Source organism: Narcine bancroftii, chromosome 13, assembly GCF_036971445.1.
Source record: "Narcine bancroftii isolate sNarBan1 chromosome 13, sNarBan1.hap1, whole genome shotgun sequence".
NCBI lineage: Eukaryota > Metazoa > Chordata > Chondrichthyes > Torpediniformes > Narcinidae > Narcine > Narcine bancroftii.
The window spans coordinates 86,961,362-86,980,717 of NC_091481.1; the positions used below are offsets into that span (position 1 = coordinate 86,961,362).

The following is a 19,356-nucleotide window of genomic DNA, read 5'->3' on the forward strand; positions in this document are numbered from 1 at the left end:
CTTGCGGGCATGGGCAGATCCGTTCCTGTCCTGTGCGCTGCCGCCCCGACAGGATGCTCTCAATGGTACACGTGTCGAAGGTGTTGAACATAGGGTACATGCCAGATCTCATCAGGGCTCTGAAGAAGTCGAGGCGCTGGTGGAATGTGGAACACAGTACAGCAGAGTACAGTCCATTCAGCCCACTATGTTGCGCTGATCTCTACAAACCCACTGCATGTTTATCTCACTCCCCCCCACCCCCCTCACACCCACAAGCCTTTATTTTTCTTTCTTCCATGAGCCTTCTTTCTCTTTGGCTTGGCTTCGTGGACGAAGATTAATGGAGGGGTGATGTCCACGTCAGCTGCAGGCTCGTTTGTGGCTGACAAGTCCGATGCGGGACAGGCAGACACGGTTGCAGCGGTTGCAAGGGAAAATTGGTTGGTTGGGGTTGGGTGTTGAGTTTTTCCTCCTTTGTCTTTTGTCAGTGAGGTGGGCTCTGCGGTCTTCTTCAAAGGAGGTTGCTGCCCGCCAAACTGTGAGGCGCCAAGATGCACGGTTAGAGGCAAGATCAGCCCACTGGCAGTGGTCAATGTGGCAGGCACCAAGAGATTTCTTTAGGCAGTCCTTGTACCTCTTTTTTGGTGCACCTCTGTCACAGTGGCCAGTGGAGAGCTCGCCATATAACACAATCTTGGGAAGGCGATGGTCCTCCATTCTGGAGACGTGACCTACCCAGCGCAGTTGGATCTTCAGCAGCGTGGATTCGATGCTGTCGGCCTCTGCCATCTCGAGTACTTCGATGTTGGTGATGAAGTCGCTCCAATGAATGTTGAGGATGGAGCGGAGACAACGCTGATGGAAGCGTTCTAGGAGCCGTAGGTGATGCCAGTTGAGGACCCATGATTTGGAGCCGAACAGGAGTGTGGGTATGACAATGGCTCTGTATACGCTAATCTTTGTGAGGTTTTTCAGTTAGTTGTTTTACCAGATTCTTGTGTAGTCTTCCAAAGGCTCTATTTGCCTTGGCGACTCTGTTGTCTATCTTGTTGTCGATCCTTGCATCCGATGAAATGGTCCAGCCGAGATAGGTAAACTGGTTGACTGCTTTGAGTTTTGTGTGCCTGATGGAGCTGTGGGGGGCTGGTAGTCATGGTGGGGAGCTGGCTGATGGAGGACCTCAGTTTTCTTCAGGCTGATTTCCAGGCCAAACATTTTGGCAGTTTCCGCAAAACAGGACGTCAAGCGCTGAAGAGCTGGCTCTGTATGGGCAACTAAAGCGGCATTGTCTGCAAAGAGTAGTTCACGGACGAGTTGCTCTTGTGTCTTGGTGTGAGCTTGCAGGCGCCTCAGATTGAAAAGACTGCCATCGTGCAGTACCTAAGAATCTCTTAAATGCCCCAATGTTCCAGGCTCCGCCACCATCCCTAGCAACGCATTCCAGGCCCCCACCACTCTCTCCGTGTAAAAAACCTACCCCTGATGTCTCCCAGAAAATGTCCTCCCCTCACCTTGAACAGATGACCCCTGGTGCTAGCAGTTGTTCCTCCAGGAATCCACCCTGTACATGCTTCTCAATGTCAGGAGGAGAAGCAGGCCACTCAGCCCATCAAGCCTGCTCTCCCCTCAATGAAGTCACAGCTGATCTGCTTCCACGTCCCTGCCTTTTCCCCATCCCCCTTCACCCCCCCACCCCGGGCGAATCTGTCTCCCTTAGCCTTACTTACATTCAACAAGGAGCCTCCACTGCTTCCCTGGGCAGAGAATTCTCTGGATTCATCAGTTCCCCCTCATCTCCATCCTGAACCTACTCCCTGAACCTTGAGGCTTTGTCCCCGAATTCTGGTCTCACTAATTTGTGGAGACAACTTTTCTGCCTCTGTCTAGTCTCCCTCTTTCATAATTTTAGATGTTTCTTTGAGAACTCCTCTAATTCTTCTGAATTCAGCGATTACAGTCCCAATCTCTCCTCAAAGACTAACCCCCTCAACCCTGAAAGGAACCTGGGAATCTCCTCCATAGCCCATCACTTCCAGAACTGGACTCAGAACTCCAGGAACAACCTTACCCTTCCCCTGCCCAGTTACAGCAGAATATCTCTGCTCTGAAAGCCAAAGTCTCCAGCGATGAAGGGGTGGAGGCCCATCTCCTTCCTGATGGCCTATTGCCTCTGCAGACTGAGCAACGTTAATGTGATTCCTGACCCAGCCCCCCCCCCCAGGTGTCTCTCAGCCCATTCCAGGTGCCTCCCCCTCCCTACTCTAATCACTTCCACCACCCCCTCGGATCTCCTCCACCGCCCCCTCTGATCCCCTCCACCTCCCTCACTGACCCCCCTCAACTTCCCCTCAGTGACCACCAACCGTGAATTCCCTTCTGACCCCTCAAACTCCCCTCATTGACCCCCAACCCTCATCCCCTCCTTCCCCTGCCGACACCATGTACCCCACTCTAGCTCCTGCTCAGTGTTTACCAGACCTCAACCTTCACCTCTCAGAGATGGAACCCTCTGTCCTCAGTCAAGGTCTCACATTCATCCCCCTCTGCAAGTTCCGTTTGCCACAATGCTGAACTCTTCTTCCATTGCCTGCATCTCACTTCTTCCACCAGGATTTTCCACCCCCACTGCATACCCCTTCTCCCATGTTAAGCCACCTTCCTGCTCCTGGACACCTCATTCTGGAAATATTTTCCAAATGCCACTGATACATCAATCGTCTCCAGCCCCCTCACTAATTTCACCCCTCCAAACGCTCTGCCCTCCACCCTCTCTGCACCAATCCCAACCTCACCATCCAACCACAGTCAAGGGTGGTGCTGTGGTCTGTCACATTGACCTCTACCTTGCCAAGGCCAGACAACAGCCCTCGTGTTACTCCCCCAAAGAAGCATCAAACCATCATCTTCTGCACCAGTGTTGACCTCATCACTTCTGCCACCTCCCTCCCACGCCCATCAACCTCATTATTTCTCAACCCCACACTGCCTGATTCTATCTTCTACACAAGATCCACAAACCCAATTGTCCCGGTAGATCCATCGTTTCAGCGTCTCCTGCCCCACCAAACTGAGGGGGAGGGAGAGGAAAGTTGGTGGGGTGGGGGAGGGTGGGAAGGGGCAAGGAGTGTGGAGGGACTTGGACCTCCTCCAGCAGACAGGCAGGGAGTGGTCACTGCACTCACATCACGGAGGGCCTCTTGTGCCATGGAGCGGAAGGTGAGGAGCAAACCAATGATTACCATCCTCTTCAAGACGTTCTCTGAAGCTGAGGTCAAGGAGAGGAACAAGAGCACATCAGGCCTCTGCATCCCCTCGCCCACCCAGTCCTCCATCCCCTCGCCCACCCAGTCCTCCATCCCCTCGCCCACCCAGTCCTCCATCCCCTCCCTACTCCTCCATCCCCTCCCTACTCCTCCATCCCCTCCCTACTCCTCCATCCCCTCCCTACTCCTCCATCCCCTCCCTACTCCTCCATCCCCTCCCTACTCCTCCATCCCCTCCCTACTCCTCCATCCCCTCCCTACTCCTCCATCCCCTCCCTACTCCTCCATCCCCTCCCTACTCCTCCATCCCCTCCCTACTCCTCCATCCCCTCCCTACTCCTCCATCCCCTCCCTACTCCTCCATCCCCTCCCTACTCCTCCATCCCCTCCCTACTCCTCCATCCCCTCCCTACTCCTCCATCCCCTCCCTACTCCTCCATCCCCTCCCTACTCCTCCATCCCCTCCCTACTCCTCCATCCCCTCCCTACTCCTCCATCCCCTCCCTACTCCTCCATCCCCTCCCTACTCCTCCATCCCCTCCCTACTCCTCCATCCCCTCCCTACTCCTCCATCCCCTCCCTACTCCTCCATCCCCTCCCTACTCCTCCATCCCCTCCCTACTCCTCCATCCCATCAAACCCCCCACCCCAACACCATCTACAGGCCCCATCCACAGCACAGGTGCATCACACTGTGGGACGGGAGCTGCTCTGCTCAAGGTCAGGAGAAGCTGCAGAAGGTGGGGACTGCAGCTCGGAACGTCACCCAAACTCCCCTCCGTGGACTCCATTTCCCTTCCCATGGAAAGGCAGGTGGCCCCTATAGGACCCATCATACTGTGGACACACTCTCTGTCCCCTCCTCCCATCGAGAAGGCAGCTCAGGTGTGGGAAAGTGCGCACCTCTGGGCTTAAAGACAGTTTCTTCCCCGCAGCCATCAAGTTTCTGAATGAACCTCACATCAGTGCTCCCACTGTCCTTACTTTGCGCTAACTGATCCTCCTTTTCAGTGTAATCCCGTACTCTGTAAACTGTGCTCATTATACGGGCTGTGTGAATGTTAGAGATAACCTGTCTGTTCTCTCGCAGAAGAACCTGTCTCACCGTACTCGGCAGAGGGGGGGGAGAGTGGGGGTAATGTGATGTCACTCACAGGTGAGTCGCTTGGCTAAGGCAGCCATCGTGTCTGGTTTCCGCAGGTTCGCCCTCAGCTGCACCAAGATGTCCATGTTCTCCACCACCAGCTTCTGCATCAACAACAACAGTGAGGCTGTCAATCTCCACCCCAGCTGCGTCCCTCTCTCTGCCCCTCTTCAGCTCGATGGCAGTACCCGAAAACATAGTAGACTGGGAGTCAGTCAGGGGTTTGGCTCAGCTGGAGAGATGGACAGGTTGTTGGGGACCAGAGGGAGTGTGGGGTGCAGCCCATTCCACATGGAGGCACGGGGAGGACAGATGAGTAAGGGAAGCGTTTGAGACACTGCCTTTATCAGTTGGGGCATTGGGCACCAGTGTCGGGACATCACATTGGAAATGTACCGGATGTTGGTGAGACCACACTTGGAACGTCGTGGGCAGTTTTAGTTGCTGAGCTATGAGCAGAGATTATACAGTTGAAGAGAGTACAGAGGAAGCTTTTGAGGTTGTTGCCGGGATTCTGGAAGTGGCATTATCATGAGAGCCTGGAAACACTGGCCTGGTTTTCCTGAAACTGTAGGAGGTTGAGAGGGGATCTCACTGAGGTCGCTAGAATCATGAGGGGCTTAGATAAGGTGAATAGTGAGGGTCTGTTTCCTGGAGTTGGAGAATCTAAGACAGGAGAGGTTAACGATGAGGTGAGGGGGTAAGATTTAGATGAGGGGAAGGTCTTCTCTCAGAGGGATGTAAGCACCTGGAATGAGCTGCCAGACTCAGTGGTGGACTTATCTGTCCCCCCCGTGCCTCCATGTGGAATGGGCTGCACCCTACACTCCCTCTGGTGTCCGTGGGTGGGAGGGGGATGGAGAGAGAGTGCGGAGAGGCATAGGAGGGGGAGGGAGGGAGGTGGGGAGGGGGGTTTGCCTAAAGCAGAAAATGGAATTGAAGCGAGGGAGCAGATTGTTGGGCACCATGAGCCAGACTTGTGCCCATGCTCTAGGAATCAGTCTGACATCCTCCCATGCCATTCACCTCACCCACGCCCCTCATTATTTTATTGACCCCAATGAGATTCCCCCCTCAGTCTCCTCCGCTCTCAGTGTTCCCAGTCTCTCGCAAATCCAGGCAACAATGCTGGAAATTTCTTCTGTGCCCTCACCACCTTTATAATCTCCCCCCTGTAGCTCGGCGACTAACACCGCTCACGATGTTCCATGTGGGCGGCACGGTTGGCGCAACGCTATTACAGCGCCAGCAATCGCGACAGGGGTTCGAATCCCACTCTGTCTGTAAGGAATTTGCACGTTCTCCCTGTGTCTGTGTGGGTTTTCCCCAAGGGCTCCGGTTTCCTCCCACCCTTCAAAACGTACCGGGGGTTGTAGATTAATTGGGTGTGATTGGGCAGCACGGACTCGTGGGCCGAAAGGGCCTGTAACTGTGCTCCGTCTCTAAAATAAATAAATAAATACCTGTATGGCAATGTCTGGTACAACTCCAATGTGCCATCTGGCACTTGGGTTTGATGCCCCGAGTGATTTTATTGACCTCAATTTCCTGCCCCAACCTTACACTTTTGAACAGAGTATTTGGAGAAAAGGCCAATGCCATGGTTATTGCGATTCGGGCGCTGAGTGAGATGGATCAGCAAGATTGTTTATTCCAATGACTCCAACGTGGCGGCCTAACACATGTTAGTGGGGTAGTATCTAGTAGGGAAGTGACACTGGAGAACACAGCCCTTACCTTCAGCTCAGTGACCTGTGACGTGACGTGCCACATCAGGTGCTCACTCAAGTATTTCATTCCGTATGGACCGATCAGTTCCGCCAACGCCCGCATCTCTGTGTTTAAAATCGAGGATAAATGTTTCACTGCCAATAAACCAACATTTAACCCTTCCACAAGAAGTCAATCCCTTACAGGCGATTTGGTCACCAAAATCAGAGATGAACTGGGAATGGGACAGGTAAATTAGCTGGTGTTAAAAGCACAAGGCAAGTAGCTTATCTACATCAATGATGCGTGTTTCGCCCACTGCTCTACTCACTCCACACACGACTCTGCGTCCAGGCACAATTCAAATACCATCTACAAATTTGCCGCTGACACCCCGGTCATTGGCAGACGCAGACGCCCATGAGGAAACGTACAGGAGGGAGATAGATCAGCTCGTTGAGTGGTGACACACCAATAACCTTATTCTCAAGGTTAGCAAAACTAAGCAATTGATTGTGAACTTCAGGAAGGGGAATCCAGGAGAAAAGAGACCAGTCCTCATCTAGGGCTCAGGTGTGGAGAGGGCAAGGAACTTCTACTTCCTGGGTGTCAACATCTCTGAAGCTCTGTCCTGTGGTCAACATGTCGATACAATCATGAAGAAGGCTCGCCAGGAGCTATTCTTCATTAGAAGTTTGAGGAGATATGGTACGTCATGAAAGAGTCTTACAAATTTCTCCAGGTGTACCGTGGAGAGCATTCTGATTGGTTGCAACACTGTCTGGTACGGAAGAGCTGATGCACAGGACAGGAACAGAGGGTTACAAACTCAGCCTGTGCCATCATGGACACCAGGTCTTCACTCTATTAAGGACATCTTTAAGAGACGGTGTCGTAAGTAGCAGCCTCTATCCTCAAGGACCCCCACCACTTAGGCCATGCCCTCTACTCTGCTATCATGAGGAAGGAGGTACAGGAACCTGAAGACGAACATCCAGGGGTTCAAAACCAGCTTCTTCCCCTCCGCCATCAGATTTCTGAATGGACAAGGAAGGAACCACAGACACGGCCTGACTCTCTTTCCTTTTTACACTAATTATATTTTTATGGAACTGTAACTTAGAGCAGTTTTGCACCTGTAATGCAAAATATCGCTGCTGCAAAACAGATTTCATGACACGTTCACCACAATAAACCTGATTCTGACTGGTTTAAATCCTGATTCTGACTGGCTTAAATGCCATGAAATTGAGTGGAAAAGTATATTTTGCAGAGGATGAGGAGAGTCTGTAGAGATAGCGACAGGTTAGAGGAGAGGGTAAAGGTCTGTAGAGATAGCGACAGGTTAGAGGAGAGGACAAAAGTCTGTCACATGGAGGATAATGTAAACATGAGATCATCAACTTCAGAAGGAAAATTTCAATTAGATGAGTAAAACGGTAAGAATTGGCAGCGTGCTGGCTTACGGGGGAACTGGGGCGGGCGGGGGAAGGGGGGGGGAGCCTGGGATGCAAAGGGTGTGGGGTGGTGAACCTGGGATGGAAGGGGGAGACCCGGGGGGGGGGTGGGGGGAGGAGGAACCTGGGGAGAAACCAGGGATGGGCGCGGGTGGGGGGGAACTGGGGTGAGTGGGGGGGGGGGGAAGAGAAACCTTCAATCTGTAGGGGCCAAAGGCCATCAGAAAGGAGATGGCACGTCAGCTCTTCATCACTGGAGGGGTTGGCTTTCAGAGGAGGGGTTCTGCAGCAACTGGACGGGGAAAGGCGAATCCACTCCTGGAGTTCTGCGTGCAGTTCTGTTTTCCTTACTGGAGGAGACAGGATTTGGAGGTGGAGAGAGGAGGAAGTTCATCAGGTTGATTCTAGGAGTTGATCCTTGAGGAGAGATTGGGACTGTTATTGCTGGAATCGATGAAACCAGAACTAGGGAACAAGTAGATTTCGGACAGAGATGAGGAACTACTTTCTCAGAGAGCGGTGATTCCGGGAGATTCTCTGCCCAGGGAAGCAGTTTAAGAATCAAGGAGATAGAATTTTACCCAGGAGGGATGAAGGGGGACTAGGAGCTGATCACCATGACCTCATTGAGGGTGGAACAGGTTTGACGGGTCAAGTGGCCTGATCTTGATGTCACTCACCCATGACGTCTGAGTATTCTTCTGCATTGAATATCTGGAGATTTTCAACAGGTATTGTCACAAAAGATTTGAACGCAGGCGAGTGAATGATTGCCCCAGTACTAGTCTGCCTCAGGAGACTCTCCAAGTACCTAAAACAAGAAGAAACCTTCACCTCCAAAAGAACGAGGCAATCACTGTTACATCACTTCCATAGAATGTGGAACAGAACAGCACAGGCCAGGCCTTTCAACCCTATGTCTGTGCTGAACACATTGACTCGACTGCTTGTGCTCAACAGATATCCCTCCATCCGGAACCCCTTAAACAAGACCTTGTATCTGCTTCCACCACTACTCCTGGTAGCCCATTCCAGACATCCACCACTCTCTGTAAAAACATGTGTCCAACACATCGCCCTTAAACTCCCTCCCCCTCACCTTAAACATGTCCTCTCATCTTTTAACCTGAGGCAAAAGTTCTGACTGTCCATCTTAACATCACCTCTGTTGATTTTATAAACCTCGATCAGCTCGCGTCTCACTCTCTGACGGTCCAGAGAAAACGATTCCAGCACGTTCCCCTAATTAGGGAAGGACGTTAGGGTAGTGATTAGAGCAAATCTGTTACAGCACCAGCAAATCTGACCAGGGTTCAAATCCCACGCTGTCTGTAGGAGTTTGCACATTCTCCCCGTGTCTGTGTGGGTTTCCTCTGGGGGCTCCGGTTTCCTCTCATCCTTTGAAACATATAGAAGGTTGTACGTCAATTGGGTGTAATTGGGCAACGCGGGCTCATGGGGCCTTTTACTGAGGTAAATGTCTAAATTTTAAAATTTAAACTTAAGTTCATCCCCTCTAAACCAGGCAACATCCTGGGAAACCTCACCTGTCCCTTTTCCAAAGACGCCCCCCACCCTCCCCGATCCTTCCAGTAATGGCACACAGTAATTCATGTGTGGACTGACTTAAGTTTTGCATTGCTGAACATGAGCTCTTTACTTCAACACTAAACAAAGCCAAGCACACCACACCCCTTCTTTACCACTCTACTCTCAATGAGCTATGGACCTCGACCCCAAATCCCTCTGGACCTCAACATTCCTGAGAGCCCTGCCAGTAACTTGCATTTAAATCCAAAGTACAAGGACTCACATTTGTCCGGACACCTGCTGCACATCTGCCCACCTCTGGGACTGATCCTCATACTGTGCAGCGGGGACCAGATCAGAGCTGCTTTTTGGATATTCAGGATGGTAACAGGCCCTTCCGTTCCAAACGCAAATGAAGGCTGGAAGGAAACTGGAGCACCCGGGGGGAAACCCTCACAAACCTGGGGAGCTTCTAATTCAAACTTGGGTCACTGGTGGTGTAATAGCCTTTAACTAATCCCTCCGCTAACTGCTCCTGGGTGTATCTCTGCAGCTGCTGACCTACCAACTGGTGTAGGCTGCAGTCAGTGTGACCTCTCCGTTGGCGTCCTGGGCTTGGGACTGTTGCAGCAAGACGTCCTTGCAGATCTTGCTCACATCCACGTTGATGTAGTGGGCGACAGAGTGGACAAAGGAGATAAAGGCCCTGATGCCGGACAACACCTCAGAGGGCCGGGAGATCTCCTGTGTGACTCTGTTGTAACCAGCAAGCCCGACGATTGCCCTGAAAGGAAATAGACAGAGGTTGGATCTTCGACTGGTCTCCCAGGAACTTGTCTCAATGGGAGGTGCCAGGCTGGTGCAAATCGCCAGTGGCTGACTCACCCAGGAGGCACAGAAATGATGCCCAGGGCTTCAGTAGAAGGGGTCACGCAGAGGGACGTCTGAACATTGATCAGAGTTTGTCCTCATGGACATGAGGGCCATGTGTGGGTTTAATATGGAATGAGAGAAGGCAAGTTCGGATCATGGGTTTATTTTGATGTGGATAAGTACAGTAAAACCCCTGGTATTCAGCACCTATGAGGATTGGTAGATCCAAATAAGCAAAATTTCCAAATGCTTGATACTTACAATGCCTAACTAATACACCTGCAATAATAAAGAATTTAAAAGACAAAACTACTCAACAGTACTTCCACTGATCAAACTTCACTTATGTGAATATATAAACCTTAAAGCATTTTTAAAATATTTTCAGTCACATTCTTTGAAAACATTTAACTGTCGCTGCATCTGCAGGTTCCTCCCCCTCACGGAGCCGCCCGAAAGATGACAATAAAATTATAGATAATTAATACCTCTTTCCTCCCCCCCCCCCCCACCAAGTTTAGAGATAAAGTCTCTGACTGGGGCAGTTCTAACTAAGCAGGGATAAGGAGACACTTTAAAGGAGTTGCCCCAATGGCGAGCGGCATCAACCAGCTCTTCATCCTGGGCGACACCATCGCTGTTTCACACAACTTTATTCCAACAGCTGCTATGAGCAAAGCCCGACCAAGGACTCCACTGGCTGGATATTTGCTCCCATCTTCACCAAAGGTTAATGTGATACTTCAGAGAACATTTACTTGTACAATTTTAAACATGTATTTTTACCAATTATTTTATTCTTTTTTATTGTAATTTAAAACATTTATTTTCCTCAATTTTTTTTTGCTGGTTACTTGTATTCCAGATAACAGGGGTTTTACTCTCAGAGAACATGGTTCTTTTAGATAAGGTTTTTGTCTCGTGTTTTGTGGCACTGGGGAGCTGTGAGCACGAGTGTATCCCATGTTGTATTTCACTGGGGAGCTGTGAGCGCAACTCGCGTTGTACATACTTGCTGAGCCGAATCTCCAGGTGAGTGGTCAGGTAATCGACCGGCCGCAGGATGTGGTCAAAGACAATTATCTCTGGCACGTGGTTGATGGTCTTGCCATATCCAGTGAGTGTCAGATGCAGTCTGTCTGTGCTGGAACACACAGGCATACCGAGTATTCCCCCATCAGTCTCCACACCCCCAGCCATAGCTTCCATCGGTCTGGGATAAACCTGGCATCCAGGAACGCTCCCATCCTCTGAGACCTGTACCCAGGAAACTCCCAGAGCTGCAGATGAATCAGGACTTGGCTTTGGGGGAGGGGATGAGTCATCGTGAGGAGGGATTGACTGGGGAAATAGGGTATGGGAGGGGTCGGGGGATTGGGAATTCTCCATGAAGAGGCATTGACCTGGGGAGTGGGGAAATGGAAGGGAGATTAGGAATTCTCTGTAAAGAGGCATTGACCTGGAGGAGTGGGGAGATGGTGGGTTTAGAGGAGGGAGGATGGTGCGGGGATTTCACCGTGAGGATGGATTGTACCTCCTGGATCAATACTCACCGGGATTCTGGAAAACAGAAAGGGATCTGAGAGAAACTCCTCAATTTGTAGACAGAACAGACGGGGGTGGGGGAGTTGTTCCCATGGTGGGTGGGACTGGACTGGAGGATGGGGCCTCAGGGTTCAGCGAGTAGATTGAAGACAGAGATGAGGAGGAACTGCTTCTCCCAGAGAGTGGTGAATCCGGGGAATTGACTGCCCAGGGAAGCAGTAGTGGATTCTCATTCCATGGACCCAATGAAGCAGACTTTCACTCAGGAGGGAGGTGAAGGGAAAATGGGAAAAAGGCAGGGAGGTGGAGCTGCTTCCCCAGAAGATCAGCCTTGCTCTCATTGAGGTGGGTTGGGGAGGGTCTCAATGGGCCGAGTGACATCCTGCCCCATCCCTGATGTCTGGATGTGATGAGACGATAAGCTGAGGATGGGGATGGATGGCTGGAGTCAGAGGGGTCATGAGAGGGCTCTGGAACCCGATTGGGTGGTCCGAGAAAATGTGCAGGTGTAGCTCCAGACCTCTATAGTGACCCCCCTTCCCCCCATCCACTCTGAGACCCCTTCCCCCACCTGGACAACACCCATTGCCACCTCTGCCCAGAAATCCAGTCCCCGCCAAGACCCATTCCCCTCACTCCCACAGTGGAGAACCCCATCCAGAGATCCAGCCCCTGTACAGAGACACCCACTCTCTCCCTGCCTGAAGACCCGCCTAGAGACTCCAAATCATCCAGAGACTGCCATCCGTCTGGAGACCCTCCACCTCAGCATGGGGACCCCTCAATCTCCCCTCACCCAAACAAACCCCCTTCCCACCCCTGCCCAGAGATCTGGCCCCCACCCAGGAGACCCACCCCCGCTCCCACCTGGAGATCTGGCCCCTACACGGAGTCCCAGCCCCAACCATCCAGAGATGGATTCCCTGCCTGGAGATCCTTCCAGCTTAGCATGGTGACCCTTACCCAAAGACCCCTCCAACCCATCCACAGACCCTCCAGTGCTCCTCCCCAGGGTCATGCTGCCCAGCTCTGCGCCCCCGTTATAAGCAAAAGCTTTTCCCCAGAGGGTCAGAGGCTAAAGGTCAACAAGGGAAACTTGTCGGAGGAGAAGGGTTGTCACCATTTCCCCAGGGTGGGGGGAGGGGGGAACCGAAACTAGAGGGCTGCAGTTTTAAGGGAGGGGGAAGTTTAAAGGGGACACGACGGACTCAGTTTTCACATTGGGGCTGGTGGGGTGATTCCGGATGAAGAGATGGAGGCAGGAACAATGCCAAAAGTACAGTGTGTGGATAGTACAGAACAGCCTATCCCTGTGTGTGACACCCAGCTCTCGGACCCCCACCACTTCACTCACGTGGTGAGCACGAGGCGGTCCTTGCGCTGGCTCTCTGCCCCTGGCATCTCCTGTTCTGCAACCCCCCTCCTGTTGCTGGGCCTCTTCTTCTTCTTCACCTTGTTAATGGTCTGAGCGGCATACTTGGGCAGGAGCTGCAGAGAGACGAGACCCCCACCAGCGGGATGGAGGGGGTGTAGGCGTCAGTACAACTCACCTGGGTAACCCTCACTCAGTCCGCATGACAGAGGGTCTGGGAGAGAGCGTCATGGAGCAGAGGGTCCAGGGGAAAGCGTCACGGAGCAGAGGGTCCGGGGGAGAGCGTCACGGAGCAGAAGGTCTGGGGGAGAGCGTCATGGTGCAGTGGGGGGGCTGATGGAGCTCTGTGGTTCCAGTGGTGGCCAGTGAGACAGTGGAAGGTGACGGGGGATCTGGGGTACTGAGAAGGCCATTGAGACAGTGGAGTGTGACGAAGGGGGGGGGCTGATGGAGTTCTGTGGTTCCACTGGGGTGAGCTAAATGTTGGAGGGTGATGGGGTCTCTACTTTAGCAGGAGAGTCGGAGACGAGCTGTGAACATTCTGGCACTGAGGAACTGAGACTCCAATCTCACTCACCTTCTCGCTGAGGTCACGCTGCCCCAGGCACAGCTCGAGAATACAGACGCTGGTTTGTTTGGCGATTCCTTCCAGGAAATTGGCACAGAGCATGAGGCTGCGTTTCTGGAGCACTAGGTCCTGGTGAGAAGGCGCGGCAATGAGATCCTGAGCTCCCTGAGCAGCACCTCCATGGAACCTTCACCCCCCATGGAGAGAATCCATCCTGTCCCTGCCCATCCACTCCTCCCCTCCCAGCCCGTCCCTGTCACGTGCGAGGAGAGGTCATGTCGCCTGTGCCTGTCCTTGCTAGGACAGAAGGAGAACAAGAGGAATCTGAGTGAAATGCAGACAGGGGCAGACAAGATCATGGCAGGAAGGTTGTCTCCATGGGTTGGAGACTGGAGCTCGGGGACGCGGTCTCAAGATTTGGGGAAGCTGTTTCCAACTGCTTCTCCTGGAGACCAGTGAATCTGGGGAATTCTTTGAGCAGTGAAGCAGCAGAGGATCCTCATCCAAATGTTTAAGACCCGGAGAGACAGAGTTTTGCCCAGGAGGGGGTGACGGAGGACGGTGAAAAGGCAGGGAGGTGGAGCTGAGTCCACAGCAGATCAGCCGTGACCCCAATGAAGGGGGAATGGGTTTGACAGGCCGAGTGGCCTTCTCCTGGACAGATGTGGCTCCAGGGAGCAGCTGTCCTTCCTGCTTTCTGTTGTGGGGGCTTTGGAAAGGGGACAGGAGCGGTTTCCCAGGACATTGCTTGGTTTATAGGTTAATGGGTTATGGGGAGAATTCAGACAAACATGGGGTGTTTCCTCCGGAGCGTCGGAGGCTGAGGGGAGACCTGGTCGAGGTTTATAAAATAATAAGGTGTCGGTAGGGTGGACAGTGAGAATCTTTTCCCCAGGGTAAAAGTATGTGTGTTTAAGGTGAGGGGAGGGAGTTTATGTGTGGGGTAGATGTTTTTACAGAGAGTGGTGGGTGTCTGGAACAGGCTGCCAGGAGTAGTGGTGGAAGCAGACACAATGGCATGTTTAAGAGGCTATCATGAGGAGTGAAGGGGATGGAGGTGTATCCGACAGGACAAAGAAGGACTAATTAGTGATACTCAACATGGCTTTGGTAGGTCATGTTTAACCAAGCTTATGAGGGGAACAGATCGAGGAAATGCAGGTTGGCTTTTTCTGCTGAGGTTAGTGGAGAAACAAACCAGAGGACATGGGTTAAGGGTGATAGGGGAAATGTTTACGGGGAACATGAGGGAGAACCACTTCACACAGAGAGTGGTGGGAACGAGCTGCCAGCTGAAATGGTGAATGCGAGTTCAATTTTAACATTTAAAAAAAATTTAGACAGGTATATGAATGAGAGGGCTATGGACTGGGAAGGTGCAGGTCAGTGGGACATGGCAGAATAATATTCAGCACAGACTGGGAGGGCTCAAGCATTTGTTTTTGGGCTGCAATGTTCTCTGGTTTTTAAAGTTTTCAGGGAGGTTACCAAGAAAATTGATGAAGGAAAAATGTCCACATGGACTTTGGTAAGGCCTTTGACAAAGTCCCGCATGGGAGGTTGGTCAAGAAGGTTCAGTCACTTGGTATTCATTGTGCGGTAGTAAATTGTATTAGACATTAATTTTGCGGGAGAAGCCAGCAAGTGGTGGTGGATGATGGCCTCTCTAACTGGAGGCCTGTGACTAGTGGTGGTGCCTCAGGGATCAGCGTTGGGTCCATTGTTGTTTGTTGTCTACATGATCTGGTCGATAATGTAGTAAATTGGATCAGCAAGTTTTCAGACGACACTAAGATTGGAGGTGGTGTGGACAGCGAAGGTTTTCAAAGCTTGCAAGAGGGATCTGGACCGGCTGGAAAAATGGGATGCAAAATGGCCGATGGAATTTAACAAAGGGCCAAGTGTGGAGAGTTGCACTTTGGAAGGGCAAACCAAGGTAGGACATACACGGTGAACCAGTGGTTTTCAAAGTTCCCCCCTAAACTCACATTCCACTTTAAGCAATCCCAAGGCCATCGGTGCTCTGTGATTAGTAAAGAATTACTTAAGGTGGAACGTGAGTGGTAAGGGAAGGTTGAGAATCACTGCTCTAGACCAATTGTTACTGAAATATTTTGCTTGAGAATATTTTGCTTTGGAGCACTGAAACCCTGCACATAACGAGTCAATAATGATTAAAATAGTGCTTTCAAACCTTCTTTCCACTCACATACCACCTTAAGTAATCCCTTACTAATCACAAAGCACTTGTGGCAAAGGGATTACTTAAGGTGGAACATGAGTTTAGGGGGGTAGTCTGAAAACCACTGCAGTAAACTGTGGGGCACTGAGGAGTGCGGTAGAACAGAGGGATCTGGGAATAAAGATATGTAATTCCCTGAAAGTGGCGCCACAGGTAGATAGGGCTATAAAGAGAGCTTTTGGGATATTGGCCTTCATAAATCAAGGTATTGGAATCTTATGGTAAAGTTGTATAAGACATTGGAGAGGCCAAACTTGGAGTATTATGTGCAGTTTTGGTCACCGAACTACAGGAAATATATCAATAAGATATAAAGAGTGTACAGAGATTTGCTAGGATGTTGCCTGGACTTCAGGAACTGAGTTACAGGGAAAGGTTAAACACACAAGGACTTTATTCCCTGGAGCGTAGAAAAATGAGAGGAGATTTGATAGAGGTTTTTAAAATTATGAGGGGGACAGACCGAGTAAATGTAGATAGGCTTTTTCCACTGAGGGTAGGTGAAACAAGAACGAGAGGGCATGGGTTAAAGGTGAAATGCTTAAAAGGAATATCAGGGGGAATTTCTTCATGCAGAGAGAGATGGGAGTGTGGAACAACCTGCCAGCTGAAGTGTGAATGCGGGCTCCATTTTGTCATTTAAAGAAAATTTGGATGGGAAATGAATAATAGGGGAATGGAGGGATATGGTCCGGTTGCCAGTCGAAGTTTGGCATGAACGGGGTGGGCCAAAGGGCTTGTTCGATGTTCCGTGACCTCGACACTCACCTCCTCAGGACACATAGGGTGCAGGGTGTTGGAGAAGTGGGAGCAAACCATAGGAAACGCGATGAGGAACTGAAGTTGGGTGTTGTCCTGGGAACATCGCAAGAACATCTTCTCAAACAGCATAGGGTAGAAGCTGTGACAGAGAGGACACACAGGTCAGTGGCAACACCATCGATCCAACAAGTCGTCAGTCCCCTCAGCTCGAGAATCATCGACCCTGGGGAACAGACTGTGAGCCTTCATTTTATCCATGAACAAAGTCACCCCCTCAGCCTCCTTCCTCTGGGGAATGAAGATGCAGCCTACCCACCCTCTTCCCATACTCAACCCCTCCAGCCCTGACAAATGTGAGTGGAGGCAGGTTTTAAAGAAAAGGTTGGGAGTTTAGTTTTCAGCTTTGTAAACTGAGCAGAGCTCAGGAGGCGGGACTCAGTGAGGAGCGGTTGGTGGGAGTGTGCGGCTGGCAGGCTTCAGTGAGCAGAGGCTGCGGAAGTGGTGAAGGACATGGCTGGGGGAGGGTAATGATGACCGGGGAGCGGGATTGATTGAGGAGAATCAATGATTGGGGAAGCAGGCTTCAGGGGATGAATGGATGATTCCTGCTCCTTGTTCTGACACCCTTAAAGGGTGCAGGAATTGGGTGCTTGCTCTCCCTCTGGGAACAGACACAAATCAAGTAGCAACAACCTGTGCGCGTGGTTGTTCCTCGAACACTCACCAAAACATGGTGAGGTCCGCAGTCTCCGCCAGCAGCCCTTCCACGTCGTCCAGCATCCGTGTGTGGAAAACAATCATGTTCATTAGTGAGGCCAGGTCAAGATGTTCACGAAGGATCAGCGGGGTTTTCCCAACACTTGTGTAAGCCTGAAATAAGAACACAAGAACATACATCAGAAACAGGACCAGGAGTCGGCCGACCAGCCCGTCTAGCCTGCTCCCCCATTGAGTGGGATTATGGCTGATCTGATGATCATCTCCACCCACCTGCTTTTTCCCCACATCCCTTCATTCCCCGACTATGTAAACATCTATCCAACCTTGTCTTAAATATATTTACTGAGGTTGTCTCCACTGCTTCAATGGACAGTGAATTCCACAGATTCTATAAAGGACCCCATCACCCTGGTCACAACCTCTTCTCACCGCTTCCTTCGGTCAGAAGGTCCAGAAGCCTGAAGACCAGAACCTCTAGGTGCTGGAACAGTTTCTTTCCAACAGCCATCAGGCTCTTGAACGTTCTGTTAAACTGATCAAGGTCTGCTCAAAAGGACGTCTGCACTACTGACATGCTCTTTGTTCTTGCACTGGCTGTAACTGTGAATATACCTGACCAGAAATATGGTCACTGTTACAATATCCCTTCATTCCTTTGAACCTTCTCTCTCGCCGTAACTCCAGTGTTGTGCTCATGAGGGAGGTTTTTCAAATAAGTTCTGACAGATGCAGTAGATGGAGGTAGGGACAACATCCCTTCCCCAATCACATTCCACCCTGGCATTCCTTCCATGTTCCATGTGGATGTGCTCTCAGTCCCTGACTGGACCCCCTCTACGCCCACCACTGTATGGCTAAATTTTGTTGCAACTTCATCTCCAAAGTCACCGACACATTCCTGGTATCACTCTAGTAAATCTCTCTGAATCCTCTCCAACACCAGCACATCTTTTCTCAAATAAGGTGCCAAAAATTGTACACAGTCTCCACGTGAGGTCTCACCAGTGCTTTATAGAGTCTTAACGTTACGTACACTCAACTCGTTGGGGTACAGAAAGATGAGGGGGATCCTCATCGAGACATTTCAAATGCTGTGAGGCCTTGACAGAGTAGATGTGACAAGGATGTTTCCCATGGTAGGAGAGTCTAGGACAAGAGGCCACAACTTCAGGATAAAAGGGCGTCAATTTAAAACAGAGATGTGAAAAACTTTCTTTAGCCAGAGGGTTGAGAGTCTGTGGAACCTGTTGCCACAGGTTGCTGTGGAAGTGAGGTCATTGGGTTAAGGCAGAGATTGACAGGTATTTGATTAGTCAGGGCATCAAGGCCGGGGAGGGGGGATGAGTGGGAGGATGGATCAGCTGACGATTAGAATGGCAGAGCAGACTCGACGGGCCTCCTTCTGCTCCTAGACCTTGTCATAGGGCTGGTCTCAATGATGAGTTTGAAACTCCAGCAACTCCATGGTGCCAAGAAGATAATCACTCCTTCACCATCAAAGGGGATCGTCGCTGACTTCAGGAGAGGGAGCAGAATCCTTATCAACGGCGCTGAAGTGGACAGGTTAAAGTTCCTAGGAATCCTCATCACCAGTGATTTAACCTGGAACAGGTTCCTTGATGGGACAGTCCCATCAACGACACCCCGACCCCCAAAACACCATCTACAGGACCCATCGGCAACCCCCTCCTTCCCCAACACCATCTACAGGTCCCATCGGCAACCCCCCCTTCCCAACACCATCTACAGGTCCCATCCACAGCACACCTGCTGGGAGCATCACACCGTGGACGGGAGCTGCTCTGCTCAAGGTTGGGAGAAGCTGCAGAAGATGGTGACTGCAGCTCGGAACGTCACCTAAACTCCCCTCTGTGGACTCCATCTCCCCCCTCCCCACCCACAGAAAGGCAGCCGGCCGACCCTGGACACCCCGCTATATTTGATGAGTGACTTACCTGGAGTCGATACCAGTCCAATCTCAGACCACGGAAGTCAAATTCATCATTATTATCAACTGTGGTTAGGACAAAAGAACATCACTGTTAACTCCTCAATGCTGACCAAAAAGGACCCGTTCATTGATATATGAACAGGCTCACCAGCAAATTTTGAGCTGGGAAGAGCAGGATTGATGTTCGACGCAATGAAGACGGAAAGGGTTGTGATCGTACAGATTCTACCACCAATG

General features: G+C 51.2%; 1 protein-coding gene across 5 annotated transcripts in view; it reads right to left on the minus strand.

The window, feature by feature from the left end:
* LOC138748800 (nck-associated protein 1-like) overlaps window positions 1–19,356 on the minus strand; it is a 70,194-nt gene that overhangs the window by 8,192 nt on the left and 42,646 nt on the right. For 4 of the 5 annotated variants that reach the window (XM_069909565.1, XM_069909564.1, XM_069909567.1 and 1 more), the window contains 11 exons: window positions 19,124–19,182; window positions 17,173–17,318; window positions 16,455–16,587; window positions 13,454–13,573; window positions 12,859–12,992; window positions 10,972–11,103; window positions 9,652–9,870; window positions 8,237–8,367; window positions 6,127–6,224; window positions 4,400–4,493; window positions 3,165–3,247 (listed from right to left, as the gene is read on the minus strand). In XM_069909565.1, the coding sequence (XP_069765666.1) occupies window positions 3,165–3,247; window positions 4,400–4,493; window positions 6,127–6,224; window positions 8,237–8,367; window positions 9,652–9,870; window positions 10,972–11,103; window positions 12,859–12,992; window positions 13,454–13,573; window positions 16,455–16,587; window positions 17,173–17,318; window positions 19,124–19,182 (1,349 nt within the window). The remainder of the gene's footprint in view (window positions 1–3,164; window positions 3,248–4,399; window positions 4,494–6,126; window positions 6,225–8,236; window positions 8,368–9,651; window positions 9,871–10,971; window positions 11,104–12,858; window positions 12,993–13,453; window positions 13,574–16,454; window positions 16,588–17,172; window positions 17,319–19,123; window positions 19,183–19,356) is intronic. The other variant, XM_069909566.1, reaches the window with a different exon arrangement.